We start from the raw sequence: 23,724 nt of genomic DNA, 5'->3' as shown, positions 1-23,724 counted from the left end.
ATGTTTACGTTGAGGGTCGCGCTCGACCAGCTCGCTCCTCCTCCCCGCGTCCATGGACTCGTCATCATTCTCGACTCCTCGACACTGCCATCACTCGTCTCCGGATTGGGCACACTTGCCTGGCCGCACATCTCCATCGTCTACGGCTGGTAGATTCCCCATATTGCCAGTGGTGTCCGACCCAGGAGGATACAGTGGAGCACCTTCTACTTCACTGCCCTCGATTTCATAGCGCTCGCGTCAGACTACAGAGTTCCGTTCGTAGGCTGAATATTCCCCGCCTCACAGTTCCCGTTCTCCTTGACGGGGCAGGTGCGAGAGACGAAGACGTCCGTCATGACATCCTTCGCCATACCTTCCGCTTCATCCGTCATGTCCGCGGCCTGAAGAGACTGTAAAATTTGTCGCCTGAGGAGATTGTAGGGTCTATGGCCTGAAGAGACTATAGGGGCCCCATCCCTTCGCTATTTCCCGGTATCGGGCAGCCGGGGCGCATCCGATCCCGCGATCGTCGTCGCCCCTAAATCAACACAACAACAACAGCTCGCTCCTGCAAATGTTAAATCTGGTGGACTCCTAGTTCAACCTTGACAGTTACAGCCCCGTTTCTGTGCCAGGTAAGTCCACTACGGGCTCGCCATAGCCCGTGCTAATTGGAAGCTTTGTTCCGAGTAGCTGAATCTAAAACAACATTAACCTAGACCAGCCGACGTCTGTATACCTGCTTCACCTGGGAGCCGCCGGATCACGCTCTGTTTCCCTATTTTGAATTATAATTGCCGTCTGGCATTCCTATTCAATGGTCTGATTGTTACGACGACTGGCGCACATATTGCTTTGGGTAACAGAATAGTTGATAGTTTCTGAGTTAAAGGAAACACGGCATGCATTGGGACTTTAATAGTAAAATTCATAATCAAAATTACAATACAAATATGGTAATAATATAAGACTAAGTAACTTGCAGAAAACTTAAAATACAGTTACATGTAAACTTCAGTAAAATAGTTTCATATCAGATATGATAACTAATATATAACTAACATAAGGAGCACAATAGTAAGTAACATAGAAATAAAATAAGTAAGAATGTATGTACCCTAGAGTATGTACCAAAGTAACTAAAAGGAAGTAAAGTAAGCACATAAAATATAACAAGTAAATACCATAAAGTAAGTACCAACAAGTACCAAAAAGTAACTATTTAGATAGTTACAACCCCCCTCCCTGTCCAGCCCGTTGTTGCCGTGAGGGGGTTGGTGGGTGGCTGCCGGAGTATGATGCTCCATGGGACAGTCCTCTGTCCTTTTGTGGCCTTATGCTCCTGCTGCTGTCCTCATGAATTCTGCTGGATGCCTTTTCCTTTTCCTTCGTTTTTCTCCCCCCTTCTTCTCCTTTCTAATTATCATTTCCCGCTGACATTTTGCCTGTTTTGATTATTCTTTCGGCCTTCTTTTGTTTTGACATCTGGGTGTTTGAGGAGGCATACTCTTGCACCCGTAGAACCCATAGAACTCTTGCACCCGTAGAACTGTAGTACCCAACGTCTCAAGCGAGGGGGGAAACCCTTTTATTGTCAATCCTCCCTTCGTCACTGAACCCGATCTCGGCAGACTGATGGTTCTTGAGGTGGCGTTTGTGAGGCGTATACTCATGACACACCCCTGGCAAGATTAGGAACATGTCTCTTGTTGGGTGTCCTGCCTCTAATTGTGGCTCCGTGGTGGGTGTGGAGGCATATTCGTGAATGAAAGTCTGACCTCTCGTCCTTATGTCAAATTCTATTCCTCTTATACCTTCTCGGACTCGTGGGGTGGACGACCAAGCCCCAGAGTCGGACCGTGTTGGAAGACCGGGCTCTGTAGCCCCCGCTGCATTGAGCCCCGACCTTGCTCCTCCTTTGACCTTCCTGACTACTCCCCTCGGCTCTCCTCCCTCCTCTGTAGTTGGGTCGAGCCACAAGCCCCCAGTGGTGACCACTTCGTCCCCTGGCACGGCTCAGTCTCTCATTGTGACTACTGCACCTTTTAACCCTTCTCTCTTTCTGGGGGTTCTCAACGCCGTCCACGCCACGGCCGCACTCGCTCGATCCCTTCCCGTACTGATGCGTATTAGGCCTTGTTTGGTCCCGCTTCGTGGGCCAAATACTTTGATCTCCTCCCTCTGGATTCTACGCCGCTTGACGATTTCTCCCTCCATAACCACCTTGTTGATTCATTAGATGCCTGTTACTTTCAACCCCACCTATCTTGGTACACGTGTCGTTGCTGCTGCTCCTCAGGATGCAGCCACCCGCTTAGCTGCCTTATCCTGCCTTGGCAAGACCCCTGTTCGGGTCTCCAAGAACGCTCGGTTGAATGCCAGTGTTGGCACTATTCTCCTCCCACCCCATGTTGCAACTGGTGTTAGGAATCTGCAGGACTGCGACGAAGATATTCGGCATATCCTTGAAGCTCAGGGGCATTCTGTCCTCCAGGTGGACACGTGTACTCGTTCCCCTTGTGGTCGTTGCCATCAGCCCCTTCGGGTTGTTAGGATTACCTTTGATGGTAGGACCTTTCCGCCCTCTGTCATTCTTGCTAATGCCAGGTGCTCCGTCCAGGAGTACATCCCCTCTCCTCGGCTCTGTAATAAGTGCTGGAGGTTTGGGCATGGTGCTCTCCGGTGCTCCAGTAGTCTCTCTTTGTCCCTTGTGTGGGAACGATGGTCACTCTAAGTTGGAGTGCACTTCTCCCGGGGCTCACTGCCTCAATTGTGGTGAGGCCTACTATACCTTCTGCTGAGCGTGTGTACATTTCAAACTTGAGGCTGCCATCCTCACCTTGAAGCACCGGGAACGTTTGTCTTTTCCTGAGGCGAAGCGAGGCGCCAAGTCCGCCATCTCCCCCCTTTCGCTGGTGTCTTTTATGCTCGCGTGTTGCGCTCTTCCTCTCCTCGTCCTTCTCACCTTCCTCAGTCTCACAACCGTTTCCAGGCATTAGACCCAGACACGCCCACTGCCTCCGTTGTTCCTTTAAGTTCTGTCCCGATGGGTCCCCCTCATGGTTCTCTGTCTGGGGTTCCCCTTCTTTGTACCCAGTCTGTCTTGTCTCCTGTGTCTTCTTCCTTGTCTCCCTCCATTCCTCCTTCCCATCCTTCTCCTCCATCTCTTAGCTCTCCACACCGTCTATCAGTGCAGGCTGATGCCCATCACTCTCCCAGCGGCCATCGTGTTGTTTGCTCTCGTTTTACTTCTCCTATTGAGACGCTTGAATCTGTTGCCCAGTACATTGTTGCTGGGACGCCTGTCTCTTTGATTCAGAAGCGAAAGCCTGGCTCCTCTTCTTCCTCCTCCCCAGCATGTAAGAAGGCTTCGCTTTCTTCCTCGCCCCTACCTCTGACTCTCTCGCTCCATCCCCTCCCGTTTCGGTTGTTGCGCCCCCCAGTTCCTGCTATGGAGGTTTCTTTGGCCCCCGCTTCCCCCTCGGTTGCTGCCCTTGCTGAGGTGCACTCCCTGGTTTCTGCCCCTCCTGTTGCTGTCCTTAACTCTCGGTTGTCCCCTCCCTCCTCCTCCGGACCCTGCTCGTTCACCTCTGGTCAGTCCTCCGGCTCCCATCCCTCCATCCTTACTCAGTTTACCCATGACCCCTAACCCTGACTACGCTGATCCTGATCCTGCGCTTCTTTAATGTGCTGTGTTCCTTTTTCCCTCTTTGTTTCTTCATTGTCCTCTGTTGCTGTCCTTTCTCTTCTTGTAGATGTCTATTCTTCAGTGGAATATTCGCAGATATTACGCCAATTTCTGATTTCGCAGTTTTCGCCCCTTTGTGTCTATCTCCAGGAGCCGATGCTTGGTGCTCGTCCTGGTCGCTTCCGTGGCTATTTCTTTCTCTCCCCTCCCCTCCCCCGGCTTTTGCTGGGGCCCGTTCCTCTTCTGCTCTTTTGATTCGTTCTGATGTTCCCTTCGTCCCCCTACTTTTTCTGTCTCTTTAATGTTCTGCTGCACGTGTCTTTGTGGGTAAATGGTATAAGGTTTGTTCCATTTACCTCCCCCCAAATGTCCCGCTTTCTCTTCCTGATCTTAAACACCTACTGGACTCCTTGTCGGAGCCTGTGCTCCTGCTGGGTGGTTTTAATTGTCGACATACCCTCTGGGGTGATGTTCTGACAAACACCTGGGGTTGCCTTCTCGAACCGTTCATCCTCTCTTCTCTCTGTCTCTTCTGAATTCTGGTGAGCCCACTCATTTGGACTCTCAGACTTGCACCCTTTCCTGTCTTGATCTTTCTCTCTGCTTGTTGTCTCTTTACTTAAGATTTCACGTGGCAAGTTCTTGATGGCAGTGACCATTTCCCCATCCTTGTTACCTTTTTCTCTCTTCACCCCTCCCCTCTCTTTCCCTAAAAGGCAGTTTGCTAAGGCAGACTGAAACCTATTTACCCTCCGTGCTGTTCTCTCTGACCTCTCCCTTCTGCCTCTCCCTCGCGCGCTTCTCATTTTTCATGACACCATCTTCGACGCTGCCCTCTGCTCTATTCCTCGCTCTTTCTCTTGGGGACCACGGAATGGGTTCCCTGGTGGAATGTGGACTGTGCTCAGGCTGTCTGCTGTAAGCATGCAGCCTGGAAGAGATACCACCGCCGGCAGATGGCTGATTCTTTTGTTTTGTTTCGGAAGGCAAGTGCAGTGGCCCGTAGGGCCATCCGTACAGCTAAGTGTGAATGTTGGAACTCTTATGTTTCCACCATTACATCTGAAACTCCTCTGCCGCAGATCTGGAAGCGTGTCCGCAAGATAGCTGGTAAGTTCGTTCCCGATGTCTCGCCGGTTCTTCACCTCCGTGGTTCTCTTGTGGCAGACCCATTCCAGGTCGCGACCGAACTGGGTTCCCACTTTTCTTCTGTTAGCTCTGGTTCTCATCTTCCTCAATCTTTCCTTCTTCGTAAACCTGCCCTTGAATCTCGTCCTTTAGATTTCTGCACTCATCTCAGACTTCCATATAATGATCTCTTCTCTCTCTTTGAATTTCAGTCTGCCCTGGCCCTCTGCGGTTCTACGGCGGCGGGCTTCGATGGTATTTATTATGAGATGCTTCGCCATCTCCCTCTGTGCATGTCTCAGTATTTATTGAATCTGTATAATCGGGTCTGGGAGTCGTCGTTAGTCCCTGAGGACTGACTCGATGCCGTTGTCTTCCCTGTTCGGAAACCAGGGTCTCTTGGGACATCCCATAAGGACTTTCGCCCCTTTTGCCCTCACGAGTTATCTGCAAACTCTTTGAACGTATGGTTAACGTTCGTCTGATGTGGTTCTTAGAACACCCCGTTCTCAATATGGTTTTCGCTAGTGCCGCAGCACAACAGGACCCTGTTCAGGACCCTGTATACCACTTATGTCAGACCAATCCTGGAATATGCAGCTCCAGCCTGGAGTCCATACCTAGTTAAACACAAGACAAAGTTAGAGAAGATTCAGTGGTATGCCACCAGGCTCGTCCCGAAACTGAGAGGAATGAGCTACGAGGAAAGGCTAAAGGAGTTGAATCTCATATCCCTGGAAAACAGAACAGTAAGGGGAGACATGATAACACCTACAAAATTCTCAGGGCAATTGACAGGGTGGACAAAGACACTCTTCACCACAGGTGGAACACAAACACAGGGACACAGGTGGAAACTTAGTACTCAGATGAGCCCCAGAGACATTAGAAAGAATTTTTTCAGTATCAGAGTAGTTAATAAATGGAACGCACTAGGAAGTGATGTGGTGGAGGCTGACTCCATACAGTTTCAAATATAGGTATGATAGAGCCCAGTAGGCTCAGAAATCTGTACACCAGTTAGTTGATTGACGGTTGAAAGGCGGGACCAAGGAGACAAAACTCAACCCCCGCAAGCACAACTAGGTGAGTACAACAGATGTCCTGGTGAACTTGGTCTATTTTCGTACTGCTTTTGCTGCCAAGACCTCCATTGTTGCCGTCCTTTTTGACCTGGGAAAGGCTTACGACACCACTTCGCGATATCATATTCTGTCCCAACTTCATTCTTTTGGCCTTCATGGTAATCTCCTTCTCTTTCTCCAAAGCTTCCTCTCTCATCGTTCCTTTCAAGTGAGGCTTGGTACCACTCTCTCTACCTCTTTTCAGCAATGCTAGGGTGTGCCCCAAGGTAGTGTTCTGAGCATTACTCTTTTTCTGGTTGCCCTCAGTGGTCTTCTTTCCTCTCTTCCTTCTGGCGTCTTCTCCGCTATGTCGACGATCTTACCCTTTGCTGTCGGGGTGATGATTCGCCTCTCCTTTAACAGCATCTTCAACTTGCGATTGATCCCGTGTCGTCTTGGACCACCGATCATGGCTTCCGGTTCTCTACGTCTAAGACTTGTGCTATGAATTTTTGACTCGGAAGCTTGTCGTTCTTCGTCCCTCTTTGTCGCTTTATGGTCAACCCCTTGTGTACAAGGATTCCGCTAAGCTTTTGGGTTAATCTTTGACACTCATTTGTCTTGGTCAGCCCCTATCTTACCTGCGAGATGAATGCTCTAAGGCCCTTACCCTCCTTAAGGTTTTGTCCCATACTTCTTGGGGAGCGGATAGGCGCACTCTCCTTGCTTTACATTCCTCTCTTGTCCTGTCTAAACTCGATTATGGTTGCCCTGCTTACTCGTCTGCTTCTCCTACTCTTCGCCGTCTTGATGCTTTGCACCATACCGGGTTGCGCCTCAGCTCTGGCTGAGGTGCTAGGTCTATGTTCTCCTATTCCACATTCCATAACATGGCATTTATTTACATTAAATTCCAGTTGCCAAGTGGAGCTCCATATACTTATTCTGAAGGGTATGACAATCATCTATCAGGGAATGGTATCTTCTTGAAGGGTATAACAATCATCTAAGTTAATTATTTTCCTATTATCATAGCATCATCAGCAAACATTTTCATTGACCAGACCACACACTAGAAGGTGAAGGGACGACGACGTTTCGGTCCGTCCTGGACCATTTTCAAGTTGATTTGAGAATCGACTTGAGAATGGTCTAGGACGGACCAAAACGTCGTCGTCCCTTCACCTTCTAGTGTGTGGTCTGGTCAACTTACTTTAGCCACGTTATTGTGACTCATCACCTGCAACATGTTCATATAATTCTGTATTTCATCTGATAGATCGTTTATGTAGACAATGAACAATACTGGTGCAAGAACTGAACCCTGTGGTACTCCGCTTGTGACATTTCTCCAGTCCAATTCACTTCCTCTTATTACTGCCCTCATTTTTCTATCAGTCAGAAAATTTTTCGTTCATGTTAGCAGCTTACCTGTCACCCCTCCAATGTGTTCTGGTTTCCTGAACAACCTCTTATGTGAAACTCTGTCAAAAGCCTTTTTTAGGTCCAGATAGATGCAGTCAACCCAACCATCTCTTTCCTGTAAAATTTCTGTGGCTCGATCATAAAAACTGAGTATATTTGTTACACAGGATCTTCCAGATTGAAAACCATACTGACAATCTGGTATTATATCGTTTGTCTCCAGGTTTTCTATCAATTTAGTCTTAATTATTTTTTCCAATATTTTGACTACTGTATTACATTTGTCAACGATACAGGTCTATAATTGAGGGGTCTTCCCTGCTGCCAGTTTTGTAGATTGGAACTATGTTGGCCTTTTTTCACACGTTTGCTACGACTCCTGTACACAGGGATGCCTGAAAATTCAGGTGAAGTGGAATGCTGAGTTCAGATGCACATTCTCTCAGAACCTATGGTGAAATTATCTGGGCCAACTGTTTTGTTCTTACTTAGCTCCTTGAGCATATTTTTCCACTTTATCTCTAGACACCTTTATGCACTCTATGTTGTTGTCTGGAATTCTTATTGTGTCTGGTTCTCTGAAGATTTCATTTTGTACAAACACACTTTGGAACTTTTCGTTTAATGTTTCACACATTTTCTTTTTCATTTTCCATGAATCTGTTTCCCATTTTGAAGCTCTGGATGTTATCCTTTACCTGCAATTGTTGTTTATGAATTTGTAGAATAGGCCTGGTTCTGTGTGTGTGTGTGTACATATTGTTTTCCATGCTTATAGAAGTCTTGCTTGAGTTTCGTCCATGGTGTTACTTCTGTAATGTGCATGTCCCAACATTACTTGTCAAGCAAAGGTATTAATTTTGTGGAATATTTCCTTTGAACCTTGTTACAGAATAAGAAAGGTCTAGAGCCATGTGGAAAAATTATAATATTAGTGAAGAAAATACAGAAGGCTTCGAAGAGTTGTGTAAAAAATTTCGACAGAGTCCTGGTGTATTCCAATGTAAGCACATGAACTTGATAAGTCTACATGAAGACAATATTCAGCAAGATGCAAACAAAGAAGAGCTTGTTCATAAGAAGATTAAATTAAATACCAGCACTACCTTGCCTTTGAAAGCTTCCACTGTGAAAAATTGCCAGCTATCCAGTGTATTTGATGTCGAGACAATGCAGAAAAATATGATAAGTTCTCTAAACAGTTCTGAAAAAGTGAACTTGGAGCCCTATATATCAATTGAACCCCTCACTGTATGCAACAATGGTGTTAAAATGATCAGTGATGAAGTTTTGTTTAACATTTGTAAAAAGAGCGAAAAATCAGATGATACTCTAGCAGGTATACTGGGAACACTTTTTATATTACCAAAGGTAAATGTTTTCAATATTTTAAATACAACACTGTTTATACAGTATACAGTATTAGCTCTTTTTTTTTAATAAACAATAATTTCTGCAATAAAATAAATAATTGTTCATTTATAAAGTGAAAGTGCTATAAATTTAATGGATATAAATTGCATGATGTTTAGTAAAATTTTAGATGGAATGTTTTTCGCTCTCCAATGTCCTCCATGTTGAATTGGAAAAGAATTGTCCTGTATTTTATATCTACACATTTACAATGTATTAATTTTTGTTCCAAAATATTTAATGATAAGAGCCTTGAGAAAATATTTGCAGCAGGGCTGTGGGATCAAACCTTGAATTTGCCCAGACCTACTAGGAATCTGGAGGCACCGAGTTGGTAGCCAATCCAAGTTTTACATGTAACCCACATACACTTTGCTGTCGGTAATATTCTCTACCAAATGCTCCCATCAAATACATAATGAAATCACCTAACATGATATATTTGAGAAAATCTTTGGAGCAGAATGGCATAATCAAACCAGCGTTAAAATTACCTTCACCAGTGTATATGCAGGTTACATGTAAAACTTGGATTGGTTACCAGCTTGGCACCTCCAGATTCATGGTGAGTCTGGGTGGAACCTTAACCTTTAGCATATCATAGTCCATGGATATGCCATGTGCACATTCTTGCCATGTTACTTGTAGGCTGCAGCTCTTGTAAGGTCAGTTTGGAGCAGTAATGTTGACACATGGAATTTTTATCCAAATTATTTTGTCATATCCTTTTCAAGTTTTAGCATTAAGTCAACATTTTTATATTTTTTTCAACATATGCCTACTCTGCTGGTCTGTTGTAATATAGTACTGTACTACATACTGCACTCTGAGATGTAGTACTGTTTCACTTTGAAAATATATTTTTTATTTTAATTGTTTCAACAATTGGGTTTTAGTTACAGTAAATCTTTTCTAGAAACTGTAGCCAATTCATGGTATGTATTTATGCATGCATGTATGCATATGTATGTATATTACTGTATTTTAAGATTGAGGAGCGTACAGAGATAGTTTGGTCATATTGAATGAATGGACGATAGTAGACTGGTGAAGAAAGTGTATTTCAAGTGTTTGTGGGGCAGTGTTTGTTTATCCATAATGTGTATAGGTATTTCATTTTGTAATCAGTAATTTAAATACAGTTAATGCACTTTCATCTTTCAACAAACTTATTTTATCATTTGAGTTGTTTCCAAACTTTCTTGTTTCTTCAAATTTCTACTGTTGCAGTTGCACAATGAAAGATCTATCAAAAGCTTTTTGCCAGTTGATCTCTAACATTTATCTTACCATTGTTCTTATGTCATTAATTTTATATTACCTCCATGCTCTTTATTTGTTGATTGCCCACTAACCACATTGTATATATTTTCAAACATTCTATCATTCCCTAGACAGGCCTACTTATTGCTATTACAAATAAACAGACAGCACACACAGTTTTGTTAAGGATACTATAAAGCTATCTACAGAATTGGTTTAAGACAAATATAATATTAATTGACCACAAATAACTTCCTTCTGCACACAGCTATACCACCTGCCCAGCAAGTTATCTACACCAGTTGCTGATGCCTTGTCAGAATTCATTCACTGTCACCCAGAAGTGACTGTGACCCAGGTTTTGGTGCCTCTTCTGCAGTACTGTCCAGAGACAGGAGAGCAGCACAGAGATGCCCTGGCACGCCTCATGTCTGCATGCTCACCTCGTCATGTTACACAACTGCTAAGGTACTTGTTCCTCTACAGTTATGCAATTTGCCCTTGTGGGACTTGATTCACTAATGCACAAACCACTTTAACCCCTGCACTGCGCACCTGTTATTGGCAAAAACTTCAAAGTACAATTGTTAAGGACATATTTTTGTTGTTTTTACAAAAGTTTAGGTAAAGTTAATGTCAAAATGTTTCCAAACTAAACTATTTTCATTTCAAAACAGTGATGAAAACATTAAAAAACATTAAAATATAGGCTAATTAAAAAAATGGACAACTCTCAAAACAAAAAATGACATTTGTTGACTGGCACAGTTGAGGGGTTATTAAATTTTAAATCTTAATTGCTTTGTCTAATAGAATGCTTTATTTAAGTTAGTCTTGAAAAAGGGGGCAATAAAAGCCCAAGCCAGGAAAACAAAAGTGTTATGGATACAGCCATTATTCAGCATGTAGTAGTAGTAGTGGTGCTGATTCTTAAGTACTGTGTTGTTTCAAGACTATTATGTGGTATGAATGCAAAAAATTAAGAATTAAGAGCAGTTGAAATTGGATCATCTATCTTTCGTACATTTCTTTTCACTGTTGGAGGTAATTCAAAAATCAATTCTCCAAAATTCATTTTTATTTCTAGTCTGACGCGACACTTGAGCGCGTTTCGTAAAACTTATTACATTTTCAAAGACTTTACACATACACAACTGAATAGAACTTACATATCTCCGATTTGTTTATATCTACATTTGAGAAAATATTCTGAGGAAACTACTCCAAGCTTGTACTAAAGAGGCACCCTTCTTGAGCCCGGATGGGCACATGTATAAGCAAGTAGATGGGGTCGCCATGGGTTCTCCCCTAGGTGTCATGTTTGCAAACTTCTACATGGGTACCATGGAGCAAAAAGTCTTAGTCGACATGAACTTGAAACCGGCCATATACTGCAGGTATGTTGACGACATTTTTACACAGGTACCTGATGTCAGACATCTGCAGGAGCTGAAGGAGGCATTTGAGCAGAGTTCCATGCTGCGTTTCACTTACGAGATGGAAAAGGATGGGAAGCTGCCCTTTCTAGATGTAACAGTCATGGAAAAGAGCGGAGGTTTCCACACTGCAGTCTACACTAAGGAAACGAACATAGGAATGTGCCTAAATGCCAACAGCGACTGCCCAGACAGGTACAAGAGGAGTGTTGTTAACGCATATGTCGACCGTGCTCTCAGCCACAGCTCAGAATGGAAGCAAGTCGACGAAGAACTCTGTAGGGTAAGGCAGGTCCTAGTCAACAACGGCTTCTCCAATGGTTTCGTCGAAGACATCATAAGAAGGAAAGTAAAACGCCATGCAACCTCTGAAGAGACAACTAACACAACACCTATACCCCCTATTAGACTATTTTACAGGAACTTCTTTTCCACAGCTCATAAAATGGAGGAAAGGGTCCTGAAAGATATTGTTAATAGAAACGTTATCCCTACAGACAAAATTCAGAGGATACAACTGACGATTTACTATAAAACCAGAAAAACGGCCAGCCTACTCATGAGAAACTCTCCAGACACAAAGCAGAACGCTTTAAAAGAGACCAACATCGTCTATGCCTTCAAATGCCCACTTGGGGACTGTAAGCTCCAAAAAACCCAGTATATAGGCAAGACAACAACATCTCTTTCTAGGCGTTTAACGATGCATAAGCAACAGGGCTCCATTAAGGAACATATAATGTCTTCCCACAACCAAACCATCGCCAGAGAAATCCTAGTAAACAACACAGAAATCATCGATAGATACAGCGATAGCAGACGGCTTGACGTTTGCGAGGCACTGCACATTAAGAAGTCAACACCAGCAATCAACAGCCAATTAATGCACAACTATATTCTACCCACCTCAAGACTCCGCTCCAATATAGAAGCATCAAGAAATATGGACCAATAGGCTTTCTACAATCACTTCCATTTCAATACCCATTGTTTCGTGTTCTGTCTTGTGTTGATGAAATTAATACCCTATTAAATACCACCTCACTCATATGTAGATATAAACAAATCGGAGATATGTAAGTTCTATTCAGTTGTGTATGTGTAAAGTCTTTGAAAATGTAATAAGTTTTACGAAACGCGCTCAAGTGTCGCGTCAGACTAGAAATAAAAATGAATTTTGGAGAATTGATTTTTGAATTACCTCCAACAGTGAAAAGAAATGTACGAAAGATTGAGAAAATTCGTGTTAGAATTATTAATCTTACTTTTTCGGTCATATTTAATAATATATGTCTACAGGAAAGACTGCTACCAAAATATAGTAATACTGTAACCCCGCGATTATCCGGGATTCGAACATCCGAAAAACGCCTTTATACGGCCAAAATCGTGAACGGATAAAGTTATCACAATATCCGGCCAAAATAGCCACAGGGACCGGATTAAAGCAGGTTTTCTGCAGAAATTACACTATCTGGTCAGTCCCCCGGATAATCGTGCCTTTGTCCGTATATGAAAACATGAGGCGGGCCATACGGTATTAATCCCGTCTGCCCGAGACTCGAGGCGCATGGTGTAGGTGGGGGTGGGGTGGGTGGGTGGTGTTGGGAGGGTGGGAGGGATGCATCAGGAGGGACTACCTGGGTACAGGAATTACCATTAATTTTAGAACAATTAATCATAGCCAAAAACAAATAAAATAACTACTAGTAATTATGTAATAACAAATAAATAAGTTTCCTAAAAGCATTGTGCACAGGCTGAAGTTTCCTTCAAAAATATTGTGAATTTTTTTCCTCCTGGCGGCCTACGTAACGCTATGGCTGCCCCAAGTGGACCTGTCCAACACTTGTCAACCCATGTGCGTCCGTCCCTCGTGTTATACACAGTGCTGCGCCATTAGTGAAATATTTTTTTAAATAACTTTCTTAATTTTCATAGTAATTTTGAACATTTTTGGCCAAGAATATGTCTGGTAGCAGCATCAATCGTTCTGGAAGTGTTAAGAGGAAGAAGATTGTCCTAGCAATTAAAGACAAGTTACGTGTTGTTCAAACAGTGAGGCGTCACAGGCAGCCAAGCGCCTTCAACAAGTGAGGCGCCACAGGCAAGCCAAGCTCCTTCAACAAGTGAGGCATTATAGGCAAACCAAGCGCTTTCAACAAGTGACGCGCCACAGGCAAGCCAAGCGCTTTCAACAAGTGACGCGCAAGCAAGCGCCTTTAACAAGTGAGGCGTCACAGGCAAGCCAAGCGCCTTCAACAAGTGAGGGCATGCAAGTGCTTCAACAAGTGAGGTGCAAGCAAGCACCTTCAACAAGTGAGGCCTCACAGGCAACCCAAATGCCCTCAACCAGTGAGGCTTCAGCAGCTGGCAGTCAAAACTAACTTAGCTTAATGAACTGTACAGTAATTTTAAGTGTTAATTTTAGTGTTGTGTTAGTATAGGTTACGTAAATTGTTAAGAATTTTTAACTTCAAGATGTGTGGCATCAATCAAGAAGACGAACACCAACAAGGTAAGTTGAGGTTTCTAGTTGAATATTTAATAATTGTATGTGGCAAGGCAATTCAAATTATGTTGTTTGTAGTATAAAAATAGTTGGAAATGGTCACTTTTGGACTCGTAGGTGAAAAAGTACCATTATCCGAAAAATGTGATAATCCGGCTGGGGGTCCTTCCCATATAGTCCAGATGATCGAGTGGAGACAGTATATATATATAATCACTAAGAACTCTTTGACCCGGCCAGGATTCGAACCCATGCCGTTCAGGATCACCCCTAAACGTACACAGTACCGTGACCACCGCACCAATAATCGTCTATTAGACGATCATTGGTGCGGTGGATCACGGTACTGTGTACCGTGATCACGGTGCGGTAGATTAGACGATCACGCACCTTGGCCAAAAATGATAAAAGTTACTATGAAAACAAAAAAAGTTATTTAAAAAAATGTTTCACTAATGGCGCGGCACTGTGGTATAACATGAGGTACGGGAGCACATGAACGGTTTGGTTTGACCAGGCCTGGACGGGTGCACTTGGGGCAGGCAGGCAGGCACGTTATGTAGGCCGCCAGGCGGAAAAAAACTCACAATATTTTTGGAGCAAACTTCAGCCTGTGCAAATTGTTTTTTAGGAAACTTGTATATTTGTTATTACAGTATATAGTTATTTCTTTTGTTTTTGACTGTGATGAATTGTTCTAAAATTAATGGTAATTACTGTAGTGTATAGGCCCTTCCACATCCCCCTTATCCACCTAGGCAGTCCCAACGCTCCCCTCTCTCCGACACCACCCACCCACCTCACCTCCTACACCATGCACCTCGAGCCACAGCCGGACGGGATTAATACGGCATGGCCCGATGGCTGCTTTTCTGATCCGGACTATTCATCGCGTGTCCGGATTGGGTAACATCGGTAGCAAGTTAACTGGCTCAGATTTCCGATCCAGCCAAATATCCGCTAGTCCGACTTCCATGGATATTTTGGCTGGATAGGGAGATAACTTAATCCAGCCATGATTTTTGCCAGATTAGGGCATTTTCTGGATAGGTGGATTCCAGATTAGCGGGTTTCTACAGTATTATTAAATATAATTTTGTCATCTTTACATTGGGTTCAATATTAATCCAATGAAGCAATTTTTCGTTACATGAAGTTGCCAAGTGGAAATAAGACTAAGAGGAAATTAAGCGATTAAATCAATTGACTTTTTTTAAATAGCGTTTAGAAAGCACTTTAACCTGGTTGTGTGAAGCAGTGAGGAACACTGCTGTAGATTTAGTGCTAGTGTGACTGCTCCAATGTAGTACTGTATGCAGGAATGGCAAAGGTTGGGGTGTATATATATTATATATATTTATACTTAATTTCTTAACATACTGATGCCTCCCTAGCCTATGAACCTGGAAAATGGGGGTAGTAATGAAATTTTAGGTCCGTACATTCAAGTTTTCCCGTAAGATCCTTCTGGATCTTATGGGAAAAAACAATGTTATTGCAATGAAGTGATATTGGAATAGTGAATTAATGGTGTTTTGGAATTTATCCCATGCAAACCTGAGAATAGCTACTTTTAACAAGCTGCTTGATGTTTTTTAAAGCCATGAGTACCAAAAAAAAAATACAAGAAAAGAATGAAATAAAGCTCACGTTCAGGGTTGTATGATACAATACGTTTACAATCAAAATAGAAAAATACAAATATTGCATATAATTTGTAAAGTATGTATTCCTAACTGGTTTGCAAGAGTTGAGGAGTTGGAAATAGGGCAGCAATGGTAAATTGCCCCAAGATTTGGATATACAAACTACATACCTAAAGATAATGGATTCTGGTATGGATTAAAAGCACACTGATCCTCCTGTTGGCACTACCATTATGTCCATGCTCTTGAACACATCACAGCATATAGATTAATGATTACCTAAATGGCACTTTACTTGTAGACAGGTGTTTATACTATTTTTTCCTTACAAGGGTTTATTTGAAAGTTTACAGATGTGTCATCAATAAAATCTACTAAACATGTTTCTTCACCTTTTCAGCTCTATGTCTTGTTCAATTTGTACTTTGAATATTCTTAAGTCATATTTAGATATTTGTTGCATGTGTAAAATTCAGTACTGTACCTTTAATTTTAATCCCCCTCCCCTTCCGGCCCGTTGGCGTCGTGAGGGGGCTTGGTGGACGGCTGCCGGAGTGTGATGCTCCATTGGGCAGTCCTCTGTCCTTTTCTGGCCTTGCACTCCTGCTGCTGTCTTCTCCAATTGTGCCGGATCGCTTTTCCTTTTCCTTATGTTTCGTTTTTCTCCCCCCTCTTCTCCTATCTGCTTGTCGTTTCCTGCCGACCTTTTGCTTGTTTTGGATTATTTCTTTGGACTTCTTCTATTTTGACGCCCGGGTGCTTGAGGAGGCATACTCTTGCACCCGTAGAACTGTAGTACCCGACGTCTCGAGCGAGGGGAACCTTTTATTGTCAATCCCCCTTTCGTCGCTGAACCCGATCTCGACGGACTGACGGTTCTTAAGGTGGCGTTTGTGGGGCGTATACTCACGACGCACCCCTAGGGGGCCCCGGCATGATCGGCGATAGCTTCCTGTTGGGTGTCCTGCCTCTAATTGTGGCTCCATGGTGGGTATGGGGGCACATTCGTGGATGAATTTGTCACTTTTCATCTCTATGTCGTTGAATGTTTCCGTTGTACCCTCTCAGGCTCGTGGGGTGGGCGACCAAGCCCCCGAGTCGGCCAGTATTGGAAGACCAGGCTCTGTAGCTCCCGCTACGTTGGGCCCCGACCTTGCTCCTCCTTTGACCGTCCTGACTTCTTCCCCCAGCTCCCCTCCCTCCTCTGAGGTTGGGTCGAGCCTCCAGCCCCCGGTGGTGACCACTTCGTCCCCTGGTGTGGCTAAGTCTTTCGTTGTGACTACTGCGCCTTTTGACCCCTCTCTCTCTAGGGGTTCTCAACGCCGTTCGCGCCCCAACCGCACTCGCTCGATTCCTTCCCGTGCTGATGCGTATCAGGCCTTGTTTGGTCCTGCTTCATGGGCCAAATACTTTGATCTCCTCCCTCTTGATTCTGCGCCTCCTGACGATTTCTCCCTCCATCGGCATCTTGTAGATTCCGTGGATGCGTGTGTTACTTTCAACCCCACTCGTCTCGGTACACGTGTCGTTGCTGCTCCTTCTCAGGATGCGGCTTCCCGCTTGGCTGCCTTATCTTGCCTTGGCGAGATCCCTGTTCGGGTCTCCAAGAACGTTCAGATGAATTCCAGTGTTGGCACTATTCTCCTCCCACCCCATGTTGCAACCGGTGTTCGGAATCTGCAGGATTGCCATGATGATATTCGGCATATCCTTGATGCCCAAGGCCATTCTGTCCTCCAGGTTGACTCGTTTACTCGTCCCCCTCGTGGTCGTCGCCGTCAACCCCTTCGCGTTGTGAAGATCACCTTTGATGGTAGGACCCTTCCATCCTCTGTCATTCTTGCTGGTGCTAGGTGCTCTGTCCAGGAGTATATTCCTTCTCCTCGACTTTGTAATAAGTGCTGGAGGTTTGGGCATGGTGCCCTCCGCTGCTCTGGGACTGTCTCTCTCTGTCCTTTGTGTGGGAGTGAAGGTCACTCTAAGTCGGAGTGCACTTCTCCCCAAGCTCGCTGCCTCAACTGCGGTGAGGCCCATCCTACGTTCTCCCGTGCCTGTGTCCATTACAAGCTTGAGGCGGCCGTCCTTAACCTGAAGCACCGGGAGCGTTTGTCTTTTCCTGAGGCGAGGCGCCAGGTTCGCCGGCTCCCGCCTTTTACTAACATCTCTTATGCTCGCGTGTTGCGCTCTTCCTCTCCTCGTCCTTCCCCCCTTCCTCAGACTCTCAACCGTTTCCGGGCCTTGGACCCTGATACGCCCACTGCCCCCTCCTCTGTTCCTTTGAGTTCTTTCCCGAGGGGTCCCCCTCCTGGTCCTCTGTCTGGGGTTCCCCTTCTTTCAACCCGGTCTGTCATGTCTCCTGTGTCTTCTTCCTCGTCCCCCTCCGATCCTCCTTCCCATCCTCTTCCACCATCTATCGGCTCTCCCCGCCGCCTGTCGGTGCAGGCGGATGTCCATCGCTCTCCTAACGGCCGTCGTGTGTGCTCTCGTTCGGCTTCTCCTGTTGAGACACTGGAATCCGTTGCCCGGTACGTAGTTGCTGGGACACCTGTCTCTTTAAGTCAGAAGCGTAAGCCTGGCTCCTCTCCTTCCTCTTCCCCGGCGGGTAAGAAGGCTTCGCTTTCTTCCTTAGCTCCTACTTCTGGCTCTGTTGCTCCTTCCCCTCCCGTTTCAGTGGTTGCGCCCTCTGTTCCTGCTATGGAGGTTTCTTTGGCCCCTGCTTCCCTTTCGGTTGCTGCTCTTGCTGGGGTTCGCTCCCCTCTTTCTACTCCCCCTCTTCCAACTGCTGTCCTTGACTGCTCCTCTCCGTTGTCTCCTCCTCTTCCTCCTCCTCCTCCGGACCCCGCCCGCCCACCTCTGATCTGTTCTCCCGTTTCCTTCCCTCCGTCTTTGCTCAGTTTACCCATGCCCCCTAACCCTGACTTTGCTGACCCTGATCCCGACCCTGATATTCTTTAACATGGTCTGTTGCTCTTTCGCCTTTGTTTCTTCCTTGTTCTCTGTTTTTGTCCTTTCTCTTCTCGTCGTTGTCCATTCTTCAATGGAACGTTCGAGGTTATTACGCCAATTTCCTCGAACTCCAACTTCTGATTTCGCGGTTTTCGCCCCTTTGTGTCTGTCTCCAGGAGCCAATGCTTGGTGCTCGTCCTGGTCGTTTTCGTGGCTATTCCTTTCTCTCCCCCCCCCCCCAGCCATTGCTGGGGCTTCTAATTCTTCTGCTCTCTTGATTCGTGCGGATGTTCCCTTTGTTCCTTTACTTTTTCCTTCGCCTCTCCATTGTTCTGCTGCTCGTATCTTTGTGGGGAAATGGTACACAGTTTGTTCCATTTATCTCCCCCCGAGTGTCCCGCTCTCTCTTCCTGATTTGAAACACCTCCTAGACTCCTTGCCGGAGCCTGTGCTCCTGCTGGGTGACTTCAATTGTCGTCATTCTCTTTGGGGTGACGTTCTGACGAATACCCGGGGTCGCCTCCTTGAGCCGTTTCTCCTATCTTCTTCCCTGTCTCTTCTGAATTCTGGTGAGCCCACTCATTTGGACTCTCGGACTCGCACCCTTTCTTGTCTTGATCTTTCTCTCTGCTCTTCTTCTCTTTACTTAGATTTCACGTGGCAGGTTCTTGATGACCTCCATGGAAGTGATCATTTCCCCATCCTTGTTTCCTTTTTCTCTTTTCGCCCTTCCCTCTCTTTCCCTAGGTGGCAGTTTGCTAAGGCAGACTGGACCCTATTTACCCTCAGTGCTGCTCTCTCTGACCTCTCCCTTCTGCCTCTCTCTCGCGCTCTCCTCCTTTTTCATGACACTGTCTTCAACGCTGCCCTCCGCTCTATTCCTCGCTCTTCCTCTCGGGGTCCACGGAAGTGCGTTCCCTGGTGGAATGCGGACTGTGCTCGGGCTGTCCGCTGTAAGCGTGCAGCCTGGAAGAGGCACCGCCGTAGGCAGACGACCGATTCTTTTCTTTTCTTTAGGAAAGCGAGTGCGGTGGCCCGTAGGGCCATCCGTACGGCTAAACGTGAATGTTGGGCATCTTATGTCTCAACAATTACGTCCGAAACCCCTCTGGCCCAGATCTGGAAGCGTATCCGCAAGATAGCGGGTAAGTTCGTTCCCGATGTTTCACCGGTCCTTCACCTCCATGATACTCTTGTGGCGGACCCGTTGCAGGTCGCTTCCGAACTGGGTTCCCACTTTTCTTCTGTTAGCTCTGGTCTTCATCTTCCCCAATCTTTCCTTCTTCGTAAACCTGTCCTTGAGTCTCGTCCTTTAGATTTCTGCACTCATCTTCAGCTTCCCTATAATGATCCCTTCTCTCTCTCTGAACTTCGTTCTGCCCTGGCCCTCTGCGGTTCTACGGCGGCGGGCTCCGATGGTATTCATTATGAGATGCTTCGCCATCTCCCTCCGAGCACGTCTCAGTATTTACTGAGTCTGTATAATCGGATCTGGGAGTCGTCGTCAGTCCCTGAGGACTGGCTCGATGCCGTTGTCCTCCCTGTTCGCAAACCGGGATCTCTGGGTACTTCCCCTAAGGACTTTCGCCCTATTGCTCTCACGAGTTGTGTCTGCAAACTCTTTGAACGTATGGTTAACGTTCGTCTGATGTGGTTCCTGGAACACCATCACCTCCTCTCCCCTTCTCAATTTGGTTTCCGCAAGTGCCGCAGCACGACAGATGTCCTGGTGAACTTGGAGGTCTATATTCGTACTGCTTTTGCTGCGAAGACCTCCGTTGTTGCCGTCCTTTTTGACCTGGAAAAGGCTTACGACACCACTTGGCGTTATCATATCCTATCTCAACTTCATTCTTTTGGCCTTCGTGGTCATCTCCCTCTCTTTCTCCGCAGCTTCCTCTCTCGTCGTTCCTTTCGGGTGCGCCTTGGTACCGCTCTCTCTCCCTCTTTTCAGCAATACGAAGGTGTGCCCCAGGGTAGTGTTCTGAGCACTACTCTTTTTCTGGTTGCCCTCAATGGTCTTCTTTCCTCTCTTCCTTCTGGTGTCTTCTCCGCTCTCTATGTCGATGATCTTACCCTTTGTTGTCAGGGTGATGATTCGCCTCTCCTTCAACGTCGGCTTCAACTTGCAATTGATGCCGTGTCGTCTTGGGCCACTGATCATGGCTTCAAGTTCTCTACTTCTAAGACTTGTGCCATGACATTTACGCGGAAACGGGTTGTTCTTCGTCCCTCTTTGTCACTTTATGGTCATCCCCTTGAATACAAAGATTCCGCGAAGCTTTTGGGGTTATTCCTTGACACTCGTTTGTCTTGGTCTCCCCATATCTCTTACCTCCGTGTTGAGTGCTCTAAGGCCCTTACCCTCCTTCGGGTCTTGTCCCATACTTCTTGGGGGGCAGATAGGCGCACTCTCCTTGCTTTACATTCCTCTCTCGTCCTGTCTAAGCTCGATTATGGTTGCCCTGCTTACTCGTCTGCTTCTCCTTCTACTCTTCGCCGTCTTGATGCTTTGCACCATACTGGGTTGCGCCTCAGTTCTGGTGCCTTTCGTTCGACTCCCATCCTTAGCTTGTATGTTGACACTGGCTTCCTGTCTCTCCAGGACCGCCGTGATCGCTACTGTCTTCGCTATCTTGCGCGGTCCTTGCAACATCCTTCCTCTCGCCTCTGTCGTGCTTTAACTTTTACCCCTCCTGCGGTTCCTGTTCCTCTTCACCACCTCCCTCTTTCTGTCCGGTTATCTCGCCTGCAGGATTCTCTTTCCGTTCGTATTTCTGATGTTTCTCCTCGTGTTGTTCCTTCTTTGCCCCCGTGGAGGGTCCCTCTTCTGCGGTTTTGTACATCCTTGACCCGTATCACTAAAGCTTTTACCCCTCCTACGGTTCTAAAACGCCTTTTCCTCGAGCACTTTTCTTCTCACTCCCGCTCCGTTTCTGTCTTCACCGATGGGTCTAAGTCAGCGGACGGTGTTGGCTACTCTGTTGTTTTTCCTGATCGCACTTATATGTGTCGCTTGCCTCCGGAGACTAGCATCTTTACAGCGGAACTTTATGCTATTCTCTATGCTCTTCGTCTCCTACTTTCTCGTTGTCAGTCTTCCTTTGTAGTTGTTGTTGACTCTCGTAGTGCCCTTATGGCTCTCGGGTCCTTTAATCCAGTTCATCCAGTGGTTGTCGAGATCCAGCATTGGCTGTTTCTCGTTCACAGTAAATTTAAGTCGGTTGAGTTTTGTTGGGTTCCCAGCCATATTGGTGTGTCTTTAAATGAGCGTGCGGATGCTGCCGCCAAGGAAGCTGTCCGCTCTTGTCCCATCTCTCGTAAGGGCATTCCGTATTCCGACTTTTACCCGGTTATCCATTCCTCAGTCCTTACCCGTTGGCAGGCTTCTTGGTTGTCTGTTACTGGTAACAAGCTACGTACTCTTAAATGTTGTGTTTCCTCGTGGCAGTCCTCCTTCCACCGTAACCGGCGGTGGGAAACAGCTCTGGCGAGGTTACGTATTGGCCATACTCGCTTAACCCATGGTCACTTGATGGAGCGCCGCCCTGCTCCTTATTGTCCTAGTTGCATTGTCCCTCTTACGGTCGTGCATGTCCTTCTTGAATGTCCTGACTTCCAGGACGAGCGTATGTCTTGCTTTCCGACCGCCCCTCGCGGTCGCCTGTCCCTCGATAGAATTCTTGGTGACTCGGATACTTTTGATATCGTTCGCCTTATGCGTTTTTGTTCTCGTATTGGCATCCTTGGTGATATTTAGCGCCCTCTGATTATTTTGCGTCTTTGATGGTGCTACATAGCCTTCCCGGTTTGGTGCCTTCTTTTGATAATTACTTACTACTTTAATTTTAATTTTTTTTTTCAGTGCCATCTCTATACGAGAATCGGTGTGTGATGTTGATGTGCAGATTTTTCATCTGTTATGTGAACATGCCGATCAACAATCCTCTGCAACACACACTGCTGTCCTTACATTTTTAAGTAAAACTTGTGAGAAATACAAGACTTCTGTAAAATTTGGTCATTGTCTTTTATTTGTGATGAAGAAGATGGGACAGCATATAAACCATGAAAACCTCCAGTTAATTATCAAGAGTCACTCTTCAAGCTTGAAAAAGGCTATTGAAGTACAGATGAAGAGAGTCATGAAGAATCAATAAATTAAAATCCTTAATAAATTCAAACAAGCTTCTGTATTATTGTTAACCTGTTAATCAATTATTTGATACTTCTATGTTGTATTCCTTAAAAGTACTGCAGTGGCAACAGTAAAGTACAACAATTTCCCAAACATTATATAGTTAATTTTCATACAGAAAATCTATGCAAACTGCTTTCTTTACTTTCTGAAAACAAAAAATGAAAGGCAAAGTATCAATATATGAGATGGGTGTTGGTGGGTTGGGTAACAGTAACTGGTAAAACCGACTTGCCTCTAAATTTATAGTAAGAAATTCAGGAACAAAAACCAGTGCTTTTAATTAGTTGCCAATAAACTTCACTGTACAATAACAAAAGCAAACTGTTTAATTAGTGTGTTATTGCAATGACTTGCAACAAATGAGGTGCTCGAGATATAAAGTGGAAAACAAAATTGCCATTGGGGTAACTGCCATTTTAATTGATGTACATTTTGGCTAAAACCCAAAGTACTCTACAATTCAATTCATGATGAGCATTCTCAATGTAGCTATTGAATAATGTTAATGTTAAAATAATGTACCAAATTGGGATACTGTACATCTTAATGACTAGTATTAATTATCATGTAAATCCTTCTGTGGCTCTTTGCTTTTTTAGAAAGCATTATCTACCATATTTTCTAAGTACCATACTGTAAATATAAATGTTAAAACCCAGACTTATCCCACTTATTTCTTTCTTTCTTTGGCAAGGTAGAATATCCTTATCATTTTGACTAAGTCAGTTTCCTCAGTTGATAACCAGCCTTGTTCCATATATCTGTCTTCAGGTTTAACAATTGACCAAATTCTCATACAATGCGAGGAATTTTTTTTTTTACTGAACACATGGACCATGTTGAAATTTTCTTTCCTAAATTTATAAGCTAGTGTTTTCTATACTCATTCTAAAATAAATAAATAAATAAAATAAAATAAATTTCCTATAAAATACCACCCAATTCATAGGCTCCTTTAAGAAGACACTAATATTTCATAATTTATTCAGAAACTTATTACATACTGTACATTTTATTAAC

General features: G+C 45.0%; 1 protein-coding gene across 3 annotated transcripts; it reads left to right on the top strand.

Moving 5' to 3' along the window:
* The first annotated feature begins 13 nt into the window (after positions 1-13).
* Positions 14-22,692, top strand: LOC123746996 (uncharacterized). Of its 3 annotated transcripts, none has more exons than XM_069321544.1 (4): positions 14-149; positions 8,180-8,658; positions 10,232-10,431; positions 22,369-22,692. In XM_069321544.1, the coding sequence occupies exons 2-4, from the start codon at positions 8,200-8,202 to the stop codon at positions 22,661-22,663; spliced, it is 954 nt and encodes a 317-aa protein (XP_069177645.1). In that variant the 5' UTR covers positions 14-149; positions 8,180-8,199; the 3' UTR covers positions 22,664-22,692. The 3 variants fall into 3 exon arrangements, with proteins under 3 accessions (XP_069177645.1, XP_069177646.1, XP_045584869.1); XM_069321545.1 differs by having other exon boundaries at positions 46-558; XM_045728913.2 differs by having other exon boundaries at positions 46-617.
* The last annotated feature ends 1,032 nt before the right edge of the window (positions 22,693-23,724 follow it).

The sequence above is a fragment of the Procambarus clarkii genome, chromosome 10 (assembly GCF_040958095.1).
Source record: "Procambarus clarkii isolate CNS0578487 chromosome 10, FALCON_Pclarkii_2.0, whole genome shotgun sequence".
Classification (NCBI taxonomy): domain Eukaryota; kingdom Metazoa; phylum Arthropoda; class Malacostraca; order Decapoda; family Cambaridae; genus Procambarus; species Procambarus clarkii.
The sequence above is the reverse complement of the archived record's forward strand: the minus strand, read 5'-3'. Positions and strand labels throughout refer to the sequence as shown.

Coding starts and splice junctions, on each gene's coding strand:
- LOC123746996 (XM_069321544.1), top strand. CDS start 8,200: ATGTGGAAAAATTATAATATTAGTGAAGAAAATACAGAAGGCTTCGAA. Junction 8,659..10,231: donor CACTTTTTATATTACCAAAG/GTAAATGTTTTC, acceptor TTCTGCACACAG/CTATACCACCTGCCCAGCAA. Junction 10,432..22,368: donor CATGTTACACAACTGCTAAG/GTACTTGTTCCT, acceptor TTTTTTTTTCAG/TGCCATCTCTATACGAGAAT.